Source organism: Chaetodon auriga, chromosome 2 (genome assembly GCF_051107435.1).
Source record: "Chaetodon auriga isolate fChaAug3 chromosome 2, fChaAug3.hap1, whole genome shotgun sequence".
NCBI lineage: Eukaryota > Metazoa > Chordata > Actinopteri > Chaetodontiformes > Chaetodontidae > Chaetodon > Chaetodon auriga.
In genome coordinates, this window is record NC_135075.1 from 7,208,347 (window position 1) to 7,224,429 (window position 16,083).

General features: G+C 42.7%; 1 protein-coding gene across 2 annotated transcripts; it reads left to right on the forward strand.

The window, feature by feature from the left end:
- Nucleotides 1-213: 213 nt before the first annotated feature.
- On the forward strand, nt 214-11,761 carry taf4a (TAF4A RNA polymerase II, TATA box binding protein (TBP)-associated factor). 2 transcript variants are annotated; one of them, XM_076751738.1, is made up of 15 exons: nt 214-1,448; nt 1,831-1,964; nt 2,255-2,374; nt 3,125-3,214; nt 3,438-3,560; nt 3,766-3,855; nt 3,972-4,184; nt 4,337-4,478; nt 4,576-4,678; nt 6,127-6,296; nt 6,383-6,513; nt 6,684-6,812; nt 7,731-7,787; nt 7,879-8,001; nt 10,430-11,761. In XM_076751738.1, the coding sequence occupies exons 1-15, from the start codon at nt 668-670 to the stop codon at nt 10,592-10,594; spliced, it is 2,571 nt and encodes an 856-aa protein (XP_076607853.1). In that variant the 5' UTR covers nt 214-667; the 3' UTR covers nt 10,595-11,761. The 2 variants fall into 2 exon arrangements, with proteins under 2 accessions (XP_076607853.1, XP_076607861.1); XM_076751746.1 differs by having other exon boundaries at nt 221-1,448; nt 6,687-6,812.
- The last annotated feature ends 4,322 nt before the right edge of the window (nt 11,762-16,083 follow it).

The window sequence follows — 16,083 nt, forward strand, 5'->3', positions numbered from 1 at the left end:
ATGGCATAACCACACCGGCGACGATGTAATGTTTGACGAAAACATTTCGACTTCGGTGCGATGTTGTTCCGTCTCGTGCACCCCCTGGAATGACAGCTGAAGCCATTGGTACCGCCTTTTAGAATGTGGACCAGCCAATCACAGCTCAACGAAATCCCTGCACGGAGACGTTTAGTTGTTGTGCGCACGCGCATGTCAGTTGGTAAGTACCTCACTCCTCACAAGCTCGCTGGAGTGTGAAGATGGCGGTTGGCTCCGGCCCGCTGGATGAGCCTTTTTTACACACAGAGGCGAATAAAGCGGTAGTTTGCCACCCTGTACAGTCTGTAGAGTCACAGCTGTCGTTCTTGTGTCACAACAACCACTGTGGTAGGCACGAGACAGACGGTAATTACATGGCTATAGTTCCGGGACAAGGGGGTAGCGCGAGCTAATGTCCAGCTGGGACTTGGTCAAGACGATTGCTGAAGCAGGTACGCTGTAACTACTAATGTTGTTTTCCTCTTTGTCTCTGCGAGTTTACACGAAAAGCAAGCACCAGAGCTGTCAGAGAAAAACAGTAGATGTGTCAGAGTCTCGCCCCATCACATTCAAGATTGTTTGTGCTCCTTCGAAACAAGTTGAAGTGCAGGGGGTCTCATCATAGCGAGGTCCCGATGGTTCAACTATGGATGCGTCGACGGCCAGCACGGACTCCACTACGGGACACGACCCCGGCAAAACACTTGTTGTTGTTAGTGGCGCTGTAACTTCTCTCCCTAATCACCAGGGGAAAGTCGGCTCATACTCAGCGCAGACTTTCAATGGGAGCCAAACTATGAACTCTCACAATTCAGGAAGCGCTGCCTCTCTCGAGGAGACGACGGTGTCAAGTGGAATTGGTAACAGCAGCAGCGCTGCGATTTCCGTCACAGCTGACAGCAGCGGTGGACCTGTGCTGTCAAAAGGGCTGCCCAGCGCGACTATGCCGCCGTCGTCAAACAGTGTAATTCAGACGCCTCTCATGAACTCACAGAGTGTTGTCGCTTCAGCTCAGCCTGTGAGTCAGGCAACAGGACCCACTGTGACACTCGTCAGGCCGCCTATGCAAACCGCGGGGTCGGGCGCAACTTTGAATGGGAACAATAATGCGGGTCCTGCTGTGGCTGCCAGCACAACAGGTCAGACAGGTATCACCGTACAACCCCCGATTGTAAACAATAGCCAGCCGCCCAGCTCGGTGTCTGTCAGCGCAGGGTCGCACATAATCAAGGCAGAGCCGCCCACAACAATAATCCAGTCAGCACCGCAGCCGGCTGTCATTCCCAGCGCGCCCCGGATTCCGGTGACGGTAGCTGCCGGTCCAGGCGGGATCCGAGCCCTGACGCCTCAAATGTTGGCCCCAAGGCTCCCCCAGACCTCCCCGGGACAGCCTAGTATAGGCTTGCATAACATCCAGCTCCCCCCGGGTGAGTGAAGTCAGAACTTTTTACTTTGTGTGTGCACAGGCTGTTATTTTCACACTTCACCAGACTGGTTTCATTTTCCATTCGCCTATGATGGATGATTATAAAAATAAACATTGGATGATTATATTCTTATTAAATGTTGGTCATCCAATGCAGAACACAGAAGGTAGGGTGTCCTTTTACACTCATCATGTCTAGTGCACACAAGTCTTTAAATAAACACTAAACCACTTGTCTGTTGTGATTTGACCACTCTGAGAACATGAATTGATCATGTTTACGCTTCACGTAGTTCAGCCGTTCATTGTTTCAATTAATAAACAAGCTTCAGATTTTCCTCTAACATTTTCATATGAATGTATGATCACATTCAATTTGTCAGGGATGGTGCTTGTACGCAGTGAAAGTGGACAGCTGCTGATGATTCCTCAGCAGGCCCTGGCCCAGATGCAGGCCCAGGCACAGGGAGGCATGGCACCTCGGACTGCTACACCTACAACCGTGCCCCCTGGCCAGGTAAGATCACAGTCTGCCTGAGGAATAAAGCAACCATTGTGTCTCACTTTAGTGCCAAGGTCAATAATTTAGCTCATGCTCAGCTTGTCTTCCCGCCCATAGCTCTATGCTGTAGCTCATGTGTAGCTATATGGGAAATTAGTGGGCTTGCATATTAGTGTGATCTATTATTACTCCTCATTTATGCAAAATTCTAAAAGACATATCGATATTTATTTATGTATTTAGGTACAATCAGTAGATGTCTTTTCAGGTTTGCACATCATTTTGTGCTTTGTGCCTTTCCTCAGGCCCCTGGCAACACCATCATCAGCAGACAAGTGGCTCCCAGCACCATCATCCGTCAGGGCTGTCCAGCTCCAACGTCACTCGCTGCGACCACCACTCTTCACAGGGCTCCTGTCCTTCAGGTAACCTCATGTGATGGCGTTGAATCATTTCTGTTTCTCATTGTGTTTCTTTGGCTTGTTGACTTGCACAAGCTGCACACTGAAGGATGATGCAAAGTGCCTCATTCACTGTTTGAAAGTGGCTCACCATGATGTTAGATTTTAGTACACCATCACATTACCAGTTTGTGTGTGAAAATGACAATAGTAGGATCTTATGTCTGCATCCATAGAGGATGTGCTATCTGGTGCATAGTGTGAATAAATGTTTTTCAGTTGCTGAGGTTTATTGGCAATCCTGAACCTTGTTTCCAGGATTTGCTATAGTAGATTTGGGACCTAAACTTGAAGGAATTGCACTTATTTCTGAAAAGACATTCCATAAATGCATCCAGCCCGAGGTCTCAGGAGATAGTGGACTCTGAACAGAATGTCTCATGCTTCTATCAGGTGCAAAATCTATTAGGTGCGCCAAAGCGCATCAGTAGATTATTAAACTGATCGCAAAATGACAGTCATACCACTGGAGTGCTTACTTCATTCCTAATATCTTAAAACCAATGCACTGAAGTTTTTTTTTTTTTTTTTTTTTTTTATGAGGAAGAGCACCCAACTGAAATTCAGTGCAGAAGTGCACCTGTTTCCTCTTATGAACCTGGAGTTTGATGCACTTGGTTAACTTCACCCTCGCCCCTCTGTGACAACTTGTAAAGCAGCTTTTGAAATGTTTCAACAGCCTAAATAACATGTTATTAATATCTGTCTTCCCAGAGCTCAGTTGGAGCCACAGTGCCAGGGATGACCCCAAGGACCATCAGCCAAACAGCTGGGACCACAGTTACCTCAGTAACAGTGAGCAAAGTGAGTTGTGCCCAGTTCTATGTGAAGCCCAAAGGATCAGATAAAACTGGGTGTCTGCATGTGCTCTAACATACTGAAGAGTTTAGAACACTGCACGTACATACTTAAGTACACAGTTAGAGTATAATAAGAGAAGGCACAGCATGCTGCGATGTACAACGTGGTTATTCACAAATGAAACTTGAATTTGTTCATAATCTGAATGTTCTGTGTTTTTTGGCAGGAGACAATGGAGAATGTGAAGAAATGTAAGAACTTCCTGTCTACTCTGATCAAGCTGGCATCCACTGGGAAACAGTCAACAGAGACTGCAGCCAGTGTGAGAGAGCTGGTCAAGGACCTGCTGGTGAGTCGTACATACAGGAGACACACATTAACCTGTCAGCTGCTACACTGTATATTATATATGTTTCAAGTTTGATAAAGATATTGACAAATGGAAGCTCTAAAAAAAAACCCAGCTGGCCTTTACAGATAGAAACCTTCACCCAAGAGAAGCATCATCTGTACCTGCAAACATGACAGCTCTTTATGCCTATATATTGTTCTAGGAGGGCAAACTGGAAGCTGAGGAATTCACCAGCAGATTATACAAAGAGCTAAACTCCTCACCCCAACCTTACCTTGTGCCTTTCCTCAAGGTAAGAGAACATATTTTCTGTGTTTGTGTTTTGTATAATCTGCGACCACAGCAATCAGAGTGTCATCTATCTAAGGGCATTTCTGTAATGTTTGTCCATCTGGTTGTCTTCTGTAGAGAAGCCTCCCAGCCTTGAGGCAGCTCACCCCAGACTCAGCAGCCTTCATCCAGCAGAGTCAACTCCCTCAGCTGGCTTCAGCTCCAGTCTCCTCCACCTCACCCACCCCCAGCACAGTGGTCCTGGCCAGCCCAGCCCCTCGCCTCACTGCTCCAGTCAGCAGACCCCAGCTCCAGCCAGGAGTTAGCAAACCAGGACAGACCTCCTCATTGGTAAACTGACTAATTAATTAATCAGATGTCAGCTCATCTGAAATCTATAAAATTGAATGCCATTTATATCAAAATTGCACAATAGAACATAGAGAATACACGTCACTCTGCTAATAATTCCATAATCTGCATTTGAAACTGTCCTCTTGCAGGTTCTCCAGCCTCAGCAGCAGAGAGCAATCTTGAGACCTCAGGTAACCTTACCAACAACCTCCATGGTGACTCTCAGGAATCAGGCCCCTGGCCGCATCATGCTGGGACAGCAGCAGGTCCAGCTTAAAGAGCTACAACCAGGTGAGGATGCCACACCAATCACACCGTCTGTCTGTGCATGTGTCAGCCTTTCTTTGGGTCACCTTTTGTATGTATTTTGATTTTGTGTCTCTGGCAGTTCCTGTGAGACTGGAGGTGCCACCTGTTTCTAAACAAGTCTGTGCTGCAGCTTTGACCCCAGCTCAAAAGAACAAGCTGAAAGAGGCTGGTGGCACTTTCAAGTAAGAACAGCGATAACAGAATTCAGATCAGTGTTACCATAAATGAATGACACAGGTTTAATTATTAGAATCACTTTAGTAACTCAACCAGCAAAATAAACATTCAGGTTTATTTCATCCCATTGTCAGCATACCTTTATACCTTCAAGAACCGTATACCTCTGTGACACATACTGTATATCTTGATTCAAGATCTGTACTGTTTAGAGTTGCCAGTTGTGTACAGAGTACTGAAAATATTTGTTCAAGTAAAAGTAAAAATTACCATTTGACACACCCACACAAGAAAAAGTATTGTGTTTTGTATTTATTTTGTGCAGACCAGAGATCTTCACAAGTCATTTTATATAAGTCCATGTTAAGTTTCATGTCTTTGGTCAAGAGTCTGAGTCAAGTCTCAAGTCTCTTTTTGGATTAATAAGTGTTACATCTGCTGTGCATCAGCTTAGAAATTGCCACTGTGCCACATTATTATATCTGAAGAACTGTTCAATACAGTTATTTTACTTATTGTTTTTTCTGTACATGAAGGTATCGTAAGATCACTTGGAAATATCACACTTACTAGCTGCCTGACCTACTGTTGTTGCCTGTTATCTTGATAATGGACATGTAGCCAACCAATCAAACCAAACACCTTGCATTGATATGAAGGATGCTATATAAAATTTGCCTTCTCCAGTAGCACAGACACCCAGTACAATATGATCATTCTTAAATGAACATAATCTTTACAACATAAAGAATTATTGTGACAGTAACACAGCTTGTGTATAGAGGTAGCCCTGTGCATCACATGTAAAGCTCTCTCTCTCTCTGTGCTTCTCAAAAATGAGTATTTCCCAAATAAATAACAATTGGCAGCCTACTGACTTACACTGGCAGTATTCTATTGAATGGATTCCCCATTGGGCATAGCAATAAAATAAACAGCAACCAGTGCGGATTAGAGAGAAGAAATAGGCTAATTTCCATCCCGAGAAAGCCATGAGGAGAGGATTCAGTTAATATGTCAGAATCAATCCAGGAATCATCTGACTTAGATGCTTATACAGTGTGTAGCCTACATTTATTCTACAAAGACTGAATACGATTTCAATACGCTGTTATTGGAACATAGTTCTGCTGGCTTGTGATGACTGGCGTAGTGTGCCGTCACTGGATCTGAGTTATATTAGTAGAACAACCAAACCTTAAAATGAAAAGGTATTTGCCTGATTTCCTCAATTTTTGCACTCATTTCAGTTAATGCAGCAGAATGCATAATCGATGACAGACTAGTTGTGGTGAAGTTAGATTACTCACCTGAGAAATTGTCAAGTAACAAGTAAAAGTACATATTTAAAAAGGAGTGTGGAAAGTTACCGTTCCAATAAAACTGCTTTTTTACTCTTTCTCATTACTTGCAACGAGCAGCTACACCTTGCTTACTGCATTTATGCTCACAGAGACGATGACGACATCAATGATGTGGCCTCCATGGCCGGAGTGAACCTATCAGAGGAAAGTGCTAATATCCTAGCAACCAATTCTGGACTCGTGGGGGCAGTGACACATTCCTGTAAAGATGAGGCTTTTCTCTCCTGTGCCATGCTACAGAGGAGAATGCTGGAGATCGGTGAGACACTAACAACATTATTGACAATACAACATCTATCCACCCACCTCCTAAACCCCAAAGGTGTCTCGCTGTTTCTTTTCCAGGCAGGAGATTTGGTGTGACAGACCTGGGGGCGGAGGTGGTGAACTATGTCTCCCACGCTACACAGCAGCGGCTCCAGAGCCTGCTTGAAAAAGTTTCCCAAGTGGCCCAGCAGAAAAACGTCAATTTCAAAGTTGGTTTGCAGCGTCGTTATATAGAAACTAACGTATCTACAATGTTGTTGTTGGGGTGCAAATGAAAGATACACCTTACAATGTTTTGAGTTCACATACATGCAGTCATTTCGCTCCTGTAGTCCTTTGGTCTTTCCTGGAATAACATTGTAACACTGCGCTCTGTCAGCAGGAGGATGACAATTACGAGCAGAGCAGTGATGTTCGTACTCAGCTCAAATTCTTTGAGCAGCTGGACCAGTTAGAGAAACAACGGAAAGAGGAGCAGGAGAGGGAGATCCTCCTGAAGGCAGCTAAGGTACCGTGTCAGTGACTGGCATCAAAATCATATGTCCCCAGGATATTTGTGAAATTTAATTCAGACAAAATGCTGTTTGTATAAAAAGCTAAAATGGTAGCTTTGTGCTGAGTTGTGAGTAGAAATGTGTGGATTGAAATACCTGCTCTTCAATGGAGTGTAAACAAATAGCCCTATAACAGACTGTGAGGTTTTGATGTACTCACAAAAGTTTTATTACTCCCAGGCCGCACTGTGGCATCTCTTTCTGTTTTATAGTTTAGTTTGTTCGATTAAATCAAGGCCTATTCATTAGTAATAGTAGGTATGTAATAGATGCTGATTTGTCCTCCATTTACGTTTCGGTATCCCACAGCTATTCTCTTCTCCAGAGGCACGTTAGAGTTTATATGGTTTGACAAAAGGTCGCCTACGATTGATTTCGACTCACCATCAGGGAGCCTGTTAGGATGAAAGTTGAACACTGTGTAACAAATGTACCGTGTGATATATCCAATGGCACAGGGGACAAGATTGTAACACCAAATTAGATTCTAGCAGGTATGTGACATTAAGAATAAAGTGATACATGCATTTGATAAATCATCCGGACATAACAAAGAAGAAGTAAATAGGTTTCTATTCAACTATTGGGTCGTGTAAATAGTGTTTAGCTCTAGATGTAAGTATTGATGGATATGGGACTATTCAGGGGACTTCAGGCTGAGCTAAAACAAAGAGCTGATGTACAATCTGCTTTTCAAACTCAGAAACTTTTCCACGTGATTGTAGTTTGCAGATACTGATGCAGACTTCATTCATATTCATCACCTGCCAATTCCACAGTATCTCCAGTCCTACACAACCTGGGCTTTGGTCTGTTTTTTTTTTTTTTTTGCCAACATCACTTATTCATGTGTCTTGCTTTCGGCCTTGCAGTCTCGAGCTCGGCAAGAGGACCCAGAGCAGCTGCGTCTGAAACAGAAAGCGAAAGAGGTAGGATGAGAGGAATAGGACAGTCAGCTAGCCTCTGTTTGTTTATCAACTGTGTGCTTAGTTTCCATGTTGGTATGCTTTCATTGTCCAGATGCAGCAGCAGGAGCTGGCTCAGATGAGGCAAAGGGAGGCTAACCTGACGGCTCTGGCAGCCATCGGTCCGAGGAAGAAGAGGAAGATTCTGGATTCTCCATCCTCCTCTGCTGCAGCTGAGGTAACACTAATCACAGTAAATTCCCCGTATAGTGTTGTTTAACCTGGGATAGCTGTCAAGTATAACCTCTGTCATAAAGTCACCATCTGCTGTCAGTCATCTGTGCTGTTCACGTACCTGGAGAAAATACATAATATAATGAAGCCGCTCGTGGGCTGTGGCAGAGCCCTGCTCTCATGCACAGTGTTCGCTGACTCTTGTAATTACAGATCACATTTAAAAATGATAGCTGTCACACTGAAGAGACAATGTTGTGAACCTGCACTCACCATGCTGCAGCTGCTGCTTATGCTCCGTTCTACCTGCTATACATCACTGTTATTGAATGAGTTAAATCATTTCTCCTCACCACAAATCTCTGTCTTTTCAAGATTTTTGATCCCCTCAGTAATGGTGTTCTTCACCTTGTTCTTTCTATATACACTCCACCCATGTGCTGGGTTCTGCTCTGTTTAGTGTTTGTGTGTGGGGATTTGTTTTCTCCACATTGTTGTTTGGAGTCACAGGGGAGCGTCAACAAGAGCAGAGTCTGCTCTGTGAAATAAAGCCATGTTTCTACCAAGCATTGCGGTTTGGTTCAGTTCAGTTTGCTGCTCATTAGAACCGTTGTTTTTGCTTTTCCATTGTAAAAAATTGTGGATGGTACCAGTAGAATCCCATCCTGTTTTTTTAATTTCCCCATTATCTGTTTAGGTTCCTAGCACACTGATCGAGTTCTTAAAGGTTTAGCTAGAAACACTGCAGTCTGTTGATGGGTCAGAACAGAGCAAACACGTTGTCTGTGCTCAGATGTAGGATTTCCCACGCTCTCCTGTTGTCGAAACAACCATATTCAAAAAAGAAAGAACACGAAACTCTTCATGTCCTCCATTGGTGTTCTTGTTTGCTATAAGAGTGGTGTCACTGTGTGTGCATAGGGAGTGTGTGGTTGAGCGAGTCAGGAGCAGAAAAGTGATTTTGAATGCAGAGCAGAGGACAACGTTAGCAGTAATTTGTCAATCTAGCAGTAAATGTACAGTGTAGGTTACAGTGTGTCCGCTAATAAATGCTCCAAGCTTCTCAAGACCAGGAAAAGATTCACCTGTTGTTTCCCAACTGCTGGACAAGTGAAGGGGGTCAGCCATGAAGCCCCAGTAACAACCCCGCCCATATTTGAGAGTACTGTCTGGAGAGCACTGTGTGATTGAAGGACAGTGTTAATTTGTCAAACTTCTCTTTAAGTACAATGCAAATTATTATAGCAGTGAATGTTTAGTCCCAAAGGTGTTACCTCATTAAACAGACACTCAGGGGAGTGGAATAACACGTACTAACAAAACAGTATTGTACTTCAGAGGGATTTTTAGGTTTGTTTTTTTTTTTATAAGCAAAGAAGGCCACGACTGTGGTGCTTTTATAAGGGTGTGTAGAAGGTCCATGGAGATGAGCTGCATGTATCAAGAACGAGGCTAAAAACAGTGACTTCATGTGTAATTGACATTTCACTCAGAATTCCCCTTGACCCTTGACCCACTACTTTTAGACAGTTCAACTACATAAATTTGATGCATATATGACAAAATATGTAAGCTGTAGTGTATATGTATGCCATGTATGTCTCACACATACTGTATATGCGTGTAGATGTGATGTTCACCATATATACACATATGCCAGATATCATTTAAAATACAGCAAAATTCATTTGTGTGATATTTTGCAAGATATACACTTATATAATAAATCTGTCTGCATCAATGTTAATATATGACTTAGTCCCCCCCCCCCAGGCCATTCCAATTTGGCCTTGGGTTACCCCTTGTTGCTGTGACATAAAAGCATGGAGAGATGTAGAGACAAAAATCCATTATAAAGCAGTCTTCATACCGGTGAGGTGTCAAAACATACAGTAACATGGGTTCTGTAAACTTTCTAAAAGAAAAAAAAGTTAGCCAGCTTATAAAACACAATAACTTGTTAAATGTTCAACGTTTGATTTCTAACTTTTGACCATGGATTATCAGCAGTACCATCAAAGAGAGACTTCGAAGTTATCAAATATGTATATAAAGTAGTTAAAAGTAGCTCCACCTTGAACAGGGGCAGCAGTAGATGCTCTTTAAGCAATGGTGCATTAGTATTAACAATTTAATAGTAAAATATATAATAAAGTATTAGTCACAGTAGCCTTTTTTCTGCAGAATAAGTACTTTTACTTTTGATATTGTTAGTGCATTTAGCTAATAATACTTGTCCTTACATGACTGTAGGATTTTGAATGCAGGACTTCTCCTGGAGTACTTTTAAATTGTTGTATTGGTGCTTTCATGTAACTTAAAGATCTTAATACTTTTTCACTTCTGCTGGGGTTTATTCATCAGGCCGCTCCTCCCGTAAGTCATAAATATCTCATACCCCTCCCCTCTCTCACCCGTCTCTTATTTTGCAGGGATCAGGATCAGGTCCCTCTCTGTCTGGTGGGGCTGGTTCGTCGGGCTCCAGACCCACACGGCAGCGCATCACGCGCGTCAATCTCAGGGACCTGCTCTTCTGTTTGGAGAATGAGAGATTTACCAGTCGCTCCCATTTCCTCTACAAGGGCTTTCTCAAATAGGCTTGATGTCAAAGAGGAGAGGAGGAGGAGAGAGGAGGGGGGTGAAGTGTGTGAAGAGAGCCCCCGCTCCCATCGCAGAGAGAGCGTAAGAGACTCTTAGAAATGAAGAGGAGGAGAGCAGCGACTTGGCACATTTCAAGGTCTTTCAGATATACTGTACATGAACCTGAAGTACAGCAGTAGCCATATTGGATGGCCTCTCTACCTCTCTCCTCAAATAATACGTATTTTCTTTCAGAGCAGTCATGGATTAATGGCCCTTTATTTATCCTGTACAACTTCTTTTTCAAGAATGTGCAGAAGTGGATTACATGTTTTATGAGGAAGGATTTTTGTACAAACAAATGACTAATTGTACACTTGTGTACTGTCACACAGTATAGTTTATTTTCTGATTATTTGTGTGTGCATTAGGCTTGGAAGCAATGGAAATCAACACATTTGTTTAATAGATCACCAGTTCATTTGACTGAGCAATGATTTTATTTTTATTTTGTCAACTGAGTTAGTGTGAACTCCAGACTGTGTAACCTACTGAGTTGCCTTCCTAACTATGAATAAGCCATATAGCCATCCTGAAGCAATTAACCCTTCTGTAACTTATGAAGCAGTAGCTGACTCCATATTTGTCATCTCCATACCTTATTTGATTTGTTTTTCAGCATATTTATTTACTAAACTCAAGCTTAAATTAATGTTTAGTTATTTATTTAATTTCATGTGACACCTCAGTTGTTTCGTGTAGCTTAAATTCAGAAGTGTGCATTTACCTGCATTGGATATGTTTAACATCTGTTTTGACATTTTGTTGGGTGTATAGTTTTCAGTGTGTGAGAGGAGGCATGTTTTTTTTTTTTTTTTTTTTAAAATCATTTTACCATGTATTGATTTCTGAAGGAGTTTAACCTGTATTGCTATACCAAACGTACATCTACTGGAAACTGATTTCTATTTTTGTAGCTTACCACCAACAAACATTTTTACCCTTTTAATAGTGACTGACTGTCCTCCAGCTTAACTAACTGGAGTTCCTTCCTGTATATTTGTAAATGTTACACCTTAAGTTTTACACACAGTTTTGTATAGAATGGAGAATTTACCCAAACAGCATAAAGAAAAACACATTTTTCTCTATTGAAAAGTTTGAATAAATAATGATTTTGCAGTAACTGGTTTGCCTCCGTGTCCCTGTCAGCAACAGCTTGTTTTGGTATTTCATTGTATTGCACAAGGGGGCAGCATTGTGTTATTAAAACATCTGTATGTGCGCTGCATGTGGCACTGAGGATATTGAGGCTTTGTACATGAATGAGCTGAACGCCTTTAATTCCTTCTTACTCTACCTGTTCACAGATAATTCTACTTAATCCTCTAACATCTGTAAAGCCACGTGTTGTACACAGTGTGTGTCCCCCGGGTCTATATAGACATATATTGAGCACAAATCCCATGAGCAGAACCCACAGAATGAAACACACACACACACACACACACACACACACAGCGTGCTACCAGTCTGTGCTGTTCTTTGTTGGGGCTGTCTTGTTCGAGTCCGTCTCCATTATCAGCCTAACACACGGTGCATTGGCAACAGCTGCAACATCAGCTGCTAACATTCACCACAACCATGGGCTGGAAATAATTAGGCCATTCTGCCACTGGGACAGTAGCCTGATGTTACAATGATTGGGAGCAGCTTTTGTATCTGCATCAACCAAAGAGGAACAATAAGTGTGTATTTGGAGCTATCAGCGGTGATGAGCCAGTTTCATTTTCCACCATGAAAGTACATCTGGGAGCCACTAGGTGGCAATAGCTCATTTTAGCAAACTACAGGAATCTCTTAAAGCTCACATGGGCTAAAGCTGCAGCTTCAGGTTCTTCTTCATGCTTCATATTGCCCGGATACATTTTATTGTTTGCATGTTCACGTCTTGCTCTGCTTGACACCCACAACGGGCCAACCTGTCAGGCACTCCCATTTTGCATAACATTTGGCTGAGGGACAAACAGAATCTGGACTGTTGGATAATATCGCAGCATTGTGCTGTTGTGATGAAGCGGAGCCGGCTAAAAGCCAGGCTTTCAGTTCAGAGCACTGAACCTGACTGACAGTCCCTCATGGCATCTCTGTGTGGTGGCGGTGGTGATTCAGGTAAGGCCTCGCCCCTTGTGCCTCAGCCCAATCCAATATTTTTCCTGGTAATCCCCCTTCCACTCCTCAACACTGCTGCTCTTTCAGAGTTAAGTCCACATAAGCTCCCACTTGAGTGCCAGAGGCAGAGCAACAACGGGGATGGTGCGGTTGCCTAGCGACATCTCTGTCACTGCACCTGAGGGTGTTGGGTAAACACCCTGAGCCTGCCAGAGGGAAGAAGAGGAGTAACATCACTGTTTCATGACATTTATTAAAGAGGCCTGTTATTAATTTGTTACATTCAGTGTTGTCATTTTTGCTTTCACCCCAGGGTGAGATTATATAATAAGCCATATCTAAAGCAAGTTTATTTGTGTGTTTGTGTGTGTTTAGGCACGCTCATGCCTCTGACTCTTCATCTGTACTTAGCTACGGGTGCTTTTGTCTGATTCCAAGATGGGATTTGACTGCTCTGATAGTGCTTCTCAGCGGGTGTTTCTCTTGCACTTTTTTGATAAGTCACCAGTCTGAAATTCTTTGCTTGTTTACGCTCACAGAGGGGCTCAGTTTTAATGATGGTTAGAGGCCCATGAATGCTCCCCCAGCCCCATTACTTGCATGAATTGGATAGCTATGAAAATCTTTATTAAGGTAAGACCCCTATAGCTCAATGAATAAGAAGGTTGTGATATATTTTTTTTATCACTGACACTGACACTTTGCAAACCAGTGAATTCAAAATTCCATTCGAAATTCCACCATATTCATCCTGTGAGACAAATGCAATACTAATAGTTAATTAATTTTATCCTTTTCAATGCCTCCTTGCATATTGTTGATTAAGCTTTGAGCTTATGAATAAAACTCTCTCCTAGGAGGGACATGAGAATGTGATTTGGAGGAACTGATGTGGCACACTGTGATCCAGTCGCTGCACTTTATCATCCATTAAGATGCACAAATGCAGTAGCCTATGACCACTTTTATCCTGAAATGAAAGTGAGTGATTTTCCCGAGGAATCAGACCCTGACATATAACATGCAACAACAGTTCATTAGCTTACCCCCCCACCCCCACAAGTCCATTTCCTGTGCGTCCGTGCCCTTGTTCCACCCAGGTTAATGCTGACTTTAGGACTCTTTTGTTACGGGGTCGACCGGGGCACTCTGCTTTAGCCCGGAGATACTATAATAAGACCAGTGTTTATGACCGGTGCTGAAATGGGTTTGTAAGCGCGGCTGAACCTGTGAGGTATTGATGTGGGGGTTAATAGCCTGTTGGCCTCTTTAATGGAGCTGAATCAGGTCAAGCAGCAGGCAGTGTCAGCCCACAGGAGAGAAACATCTCCATTTACTGCAAAGTCATCTCCTATACGAGGTGGGACAGACTCCAAAATGTGGTGAGTGCGCACACCTGTGGTTCACACAGAAAGAATGTGTGACATGCACATGAACACACTCAGATGCACACCGGAACAAACAGGCTAAGGTGCCAGACTCTGAATGATACAGGCTGATTTGAAAGTCAAAACGTCTCTTTGCATTTTAACTCAGATCTCAGATTCTCTTGTCTTATCTCTTATCTTTGTTGTATATTGATCTTACTGTGAGCCTCAAGACTTTCACAGCTTGCTTGACAAATGTAATGTCCGTCGTCCAGACCCTGAAAGAACAAAAGTACGAGTCTTCACAAGCGGCTTTGTGAGACCGAACGTAGGCACAGCAGTGCTTTGAGGTAAATGCTAATCCGAAATTCTCCTGAAAAACAAACCACGTCAAATAATATATGTGCAGATTTAGGAGAAAACAACAGAAAACAACAAACAGGAATATAAATGACCAGGAGAAGCCTTCAGACCAAGAAATTTGCCTCACCTTGACGCACCTTTTAAGATTCAGGAAGACAAAAATGAATTATGTATGAAAAGTGTCATCTCTTTAGTGGGTAATCACCATGAAACATATGTAAATGATGCTCTTGAAGTGGAAAAATTTGTTTTTACACATAAGACACACACATTTAAGAACAGAGTCATCAAGCTGTGACTAATCAGCTTACACTGGGCACATGGCCAGATAGGCTGTCGTTCCTCCCCGTCGTGTTGCTGTAATATCATCATTACATTTACAAGACTAATTCTGTTACACATGTGTGGTGGTCAATTATTTATTTATACTAATGACTGCGCTATACATCCATTATTCATGCTAAGTGTTGGTCTGTCTTCCTGGAGTGATGCTGACAGAGGGAAGCGGGAGGGGGCAGATGAGAATGGAAGCTTGATTGTAGCCTAAAGGACACCAGAGACTGACTTGGCTGCAAAGAAATCATCTTCTACCATTTCGAGATGTAGCCAGTGTGCCGGGGAAGGCTCTTAACCTGTGGCTAAGGTGAAGAATTACATCCAGTTGATTAGAGCAGCCGCTCTGCATGCAGCTCAAATTTCCAACTGCACTCTAGCATGTAATCACACGGAGAAGTCAGTCCCTACAGAGCTGCTCTGCAGCAGCACAGGTTTCATGGACTCGAGCTGAGGATGTCAACAAATAACACCGGCGCAATACCATGATGCATCGTTTGTGGTGATTATATAAAAGGTGTTCCTAAATATGACAAGTATGTTTGGACAGTGTGATTCTTTACATAAGAAGAAAAAGCAGCAATACTACAATGTCAGTAGCAAGTGCAAATGCTAATAAAAGTCCATTTAAAGCATTTAAAGGGTGCTTCACTGATTTAGTACTGCACCGACATAAAGCTGGGGGACATATAAAAGAATGCAAATAAGAGTGATGAAAGCTGAGATATCCTCACCTTGACTCTCTAATATTGGTCCGGCTCCAAGAATATTCAACCCTACATTTCCTTTCACTAGACCCGTCCATGGCAGTGAGCCATAGAAGTTATTAACCAACTTGTTTTCACTGGCTGAGTAGTACTGAGTAAACTAAATAAGTCTCTACGTAAGTAAACTGAACCTTCATGGGTAAAATAGATGAAGTGCCTTTAGAATGAAATATAAGCAACAAAATATACCAATAAAAGCCCTCATACATCCTTTCAGTGTTATAAATACATGATACATTGTACATTGACTGGTAAGCAGCTCAGTTATTTCCCACATATCCAGAAATGAACCAGTCCTCAGACGCTGGAATAATAGAGGCTGACCCTATGTCACTGTGTCAGCGACTGCGTGGTGATTTGAATAAATAAAGTTTATATAGGAATATGAATATATAGGAATTGAATGGCACTCCATTCAACAGTTGTCAATATGTTTCACTCAAAACCAAAAATGCAAGCCTCATATGATGCTAGAGGAAAAGTCAGGGGATCACCAATGTCATT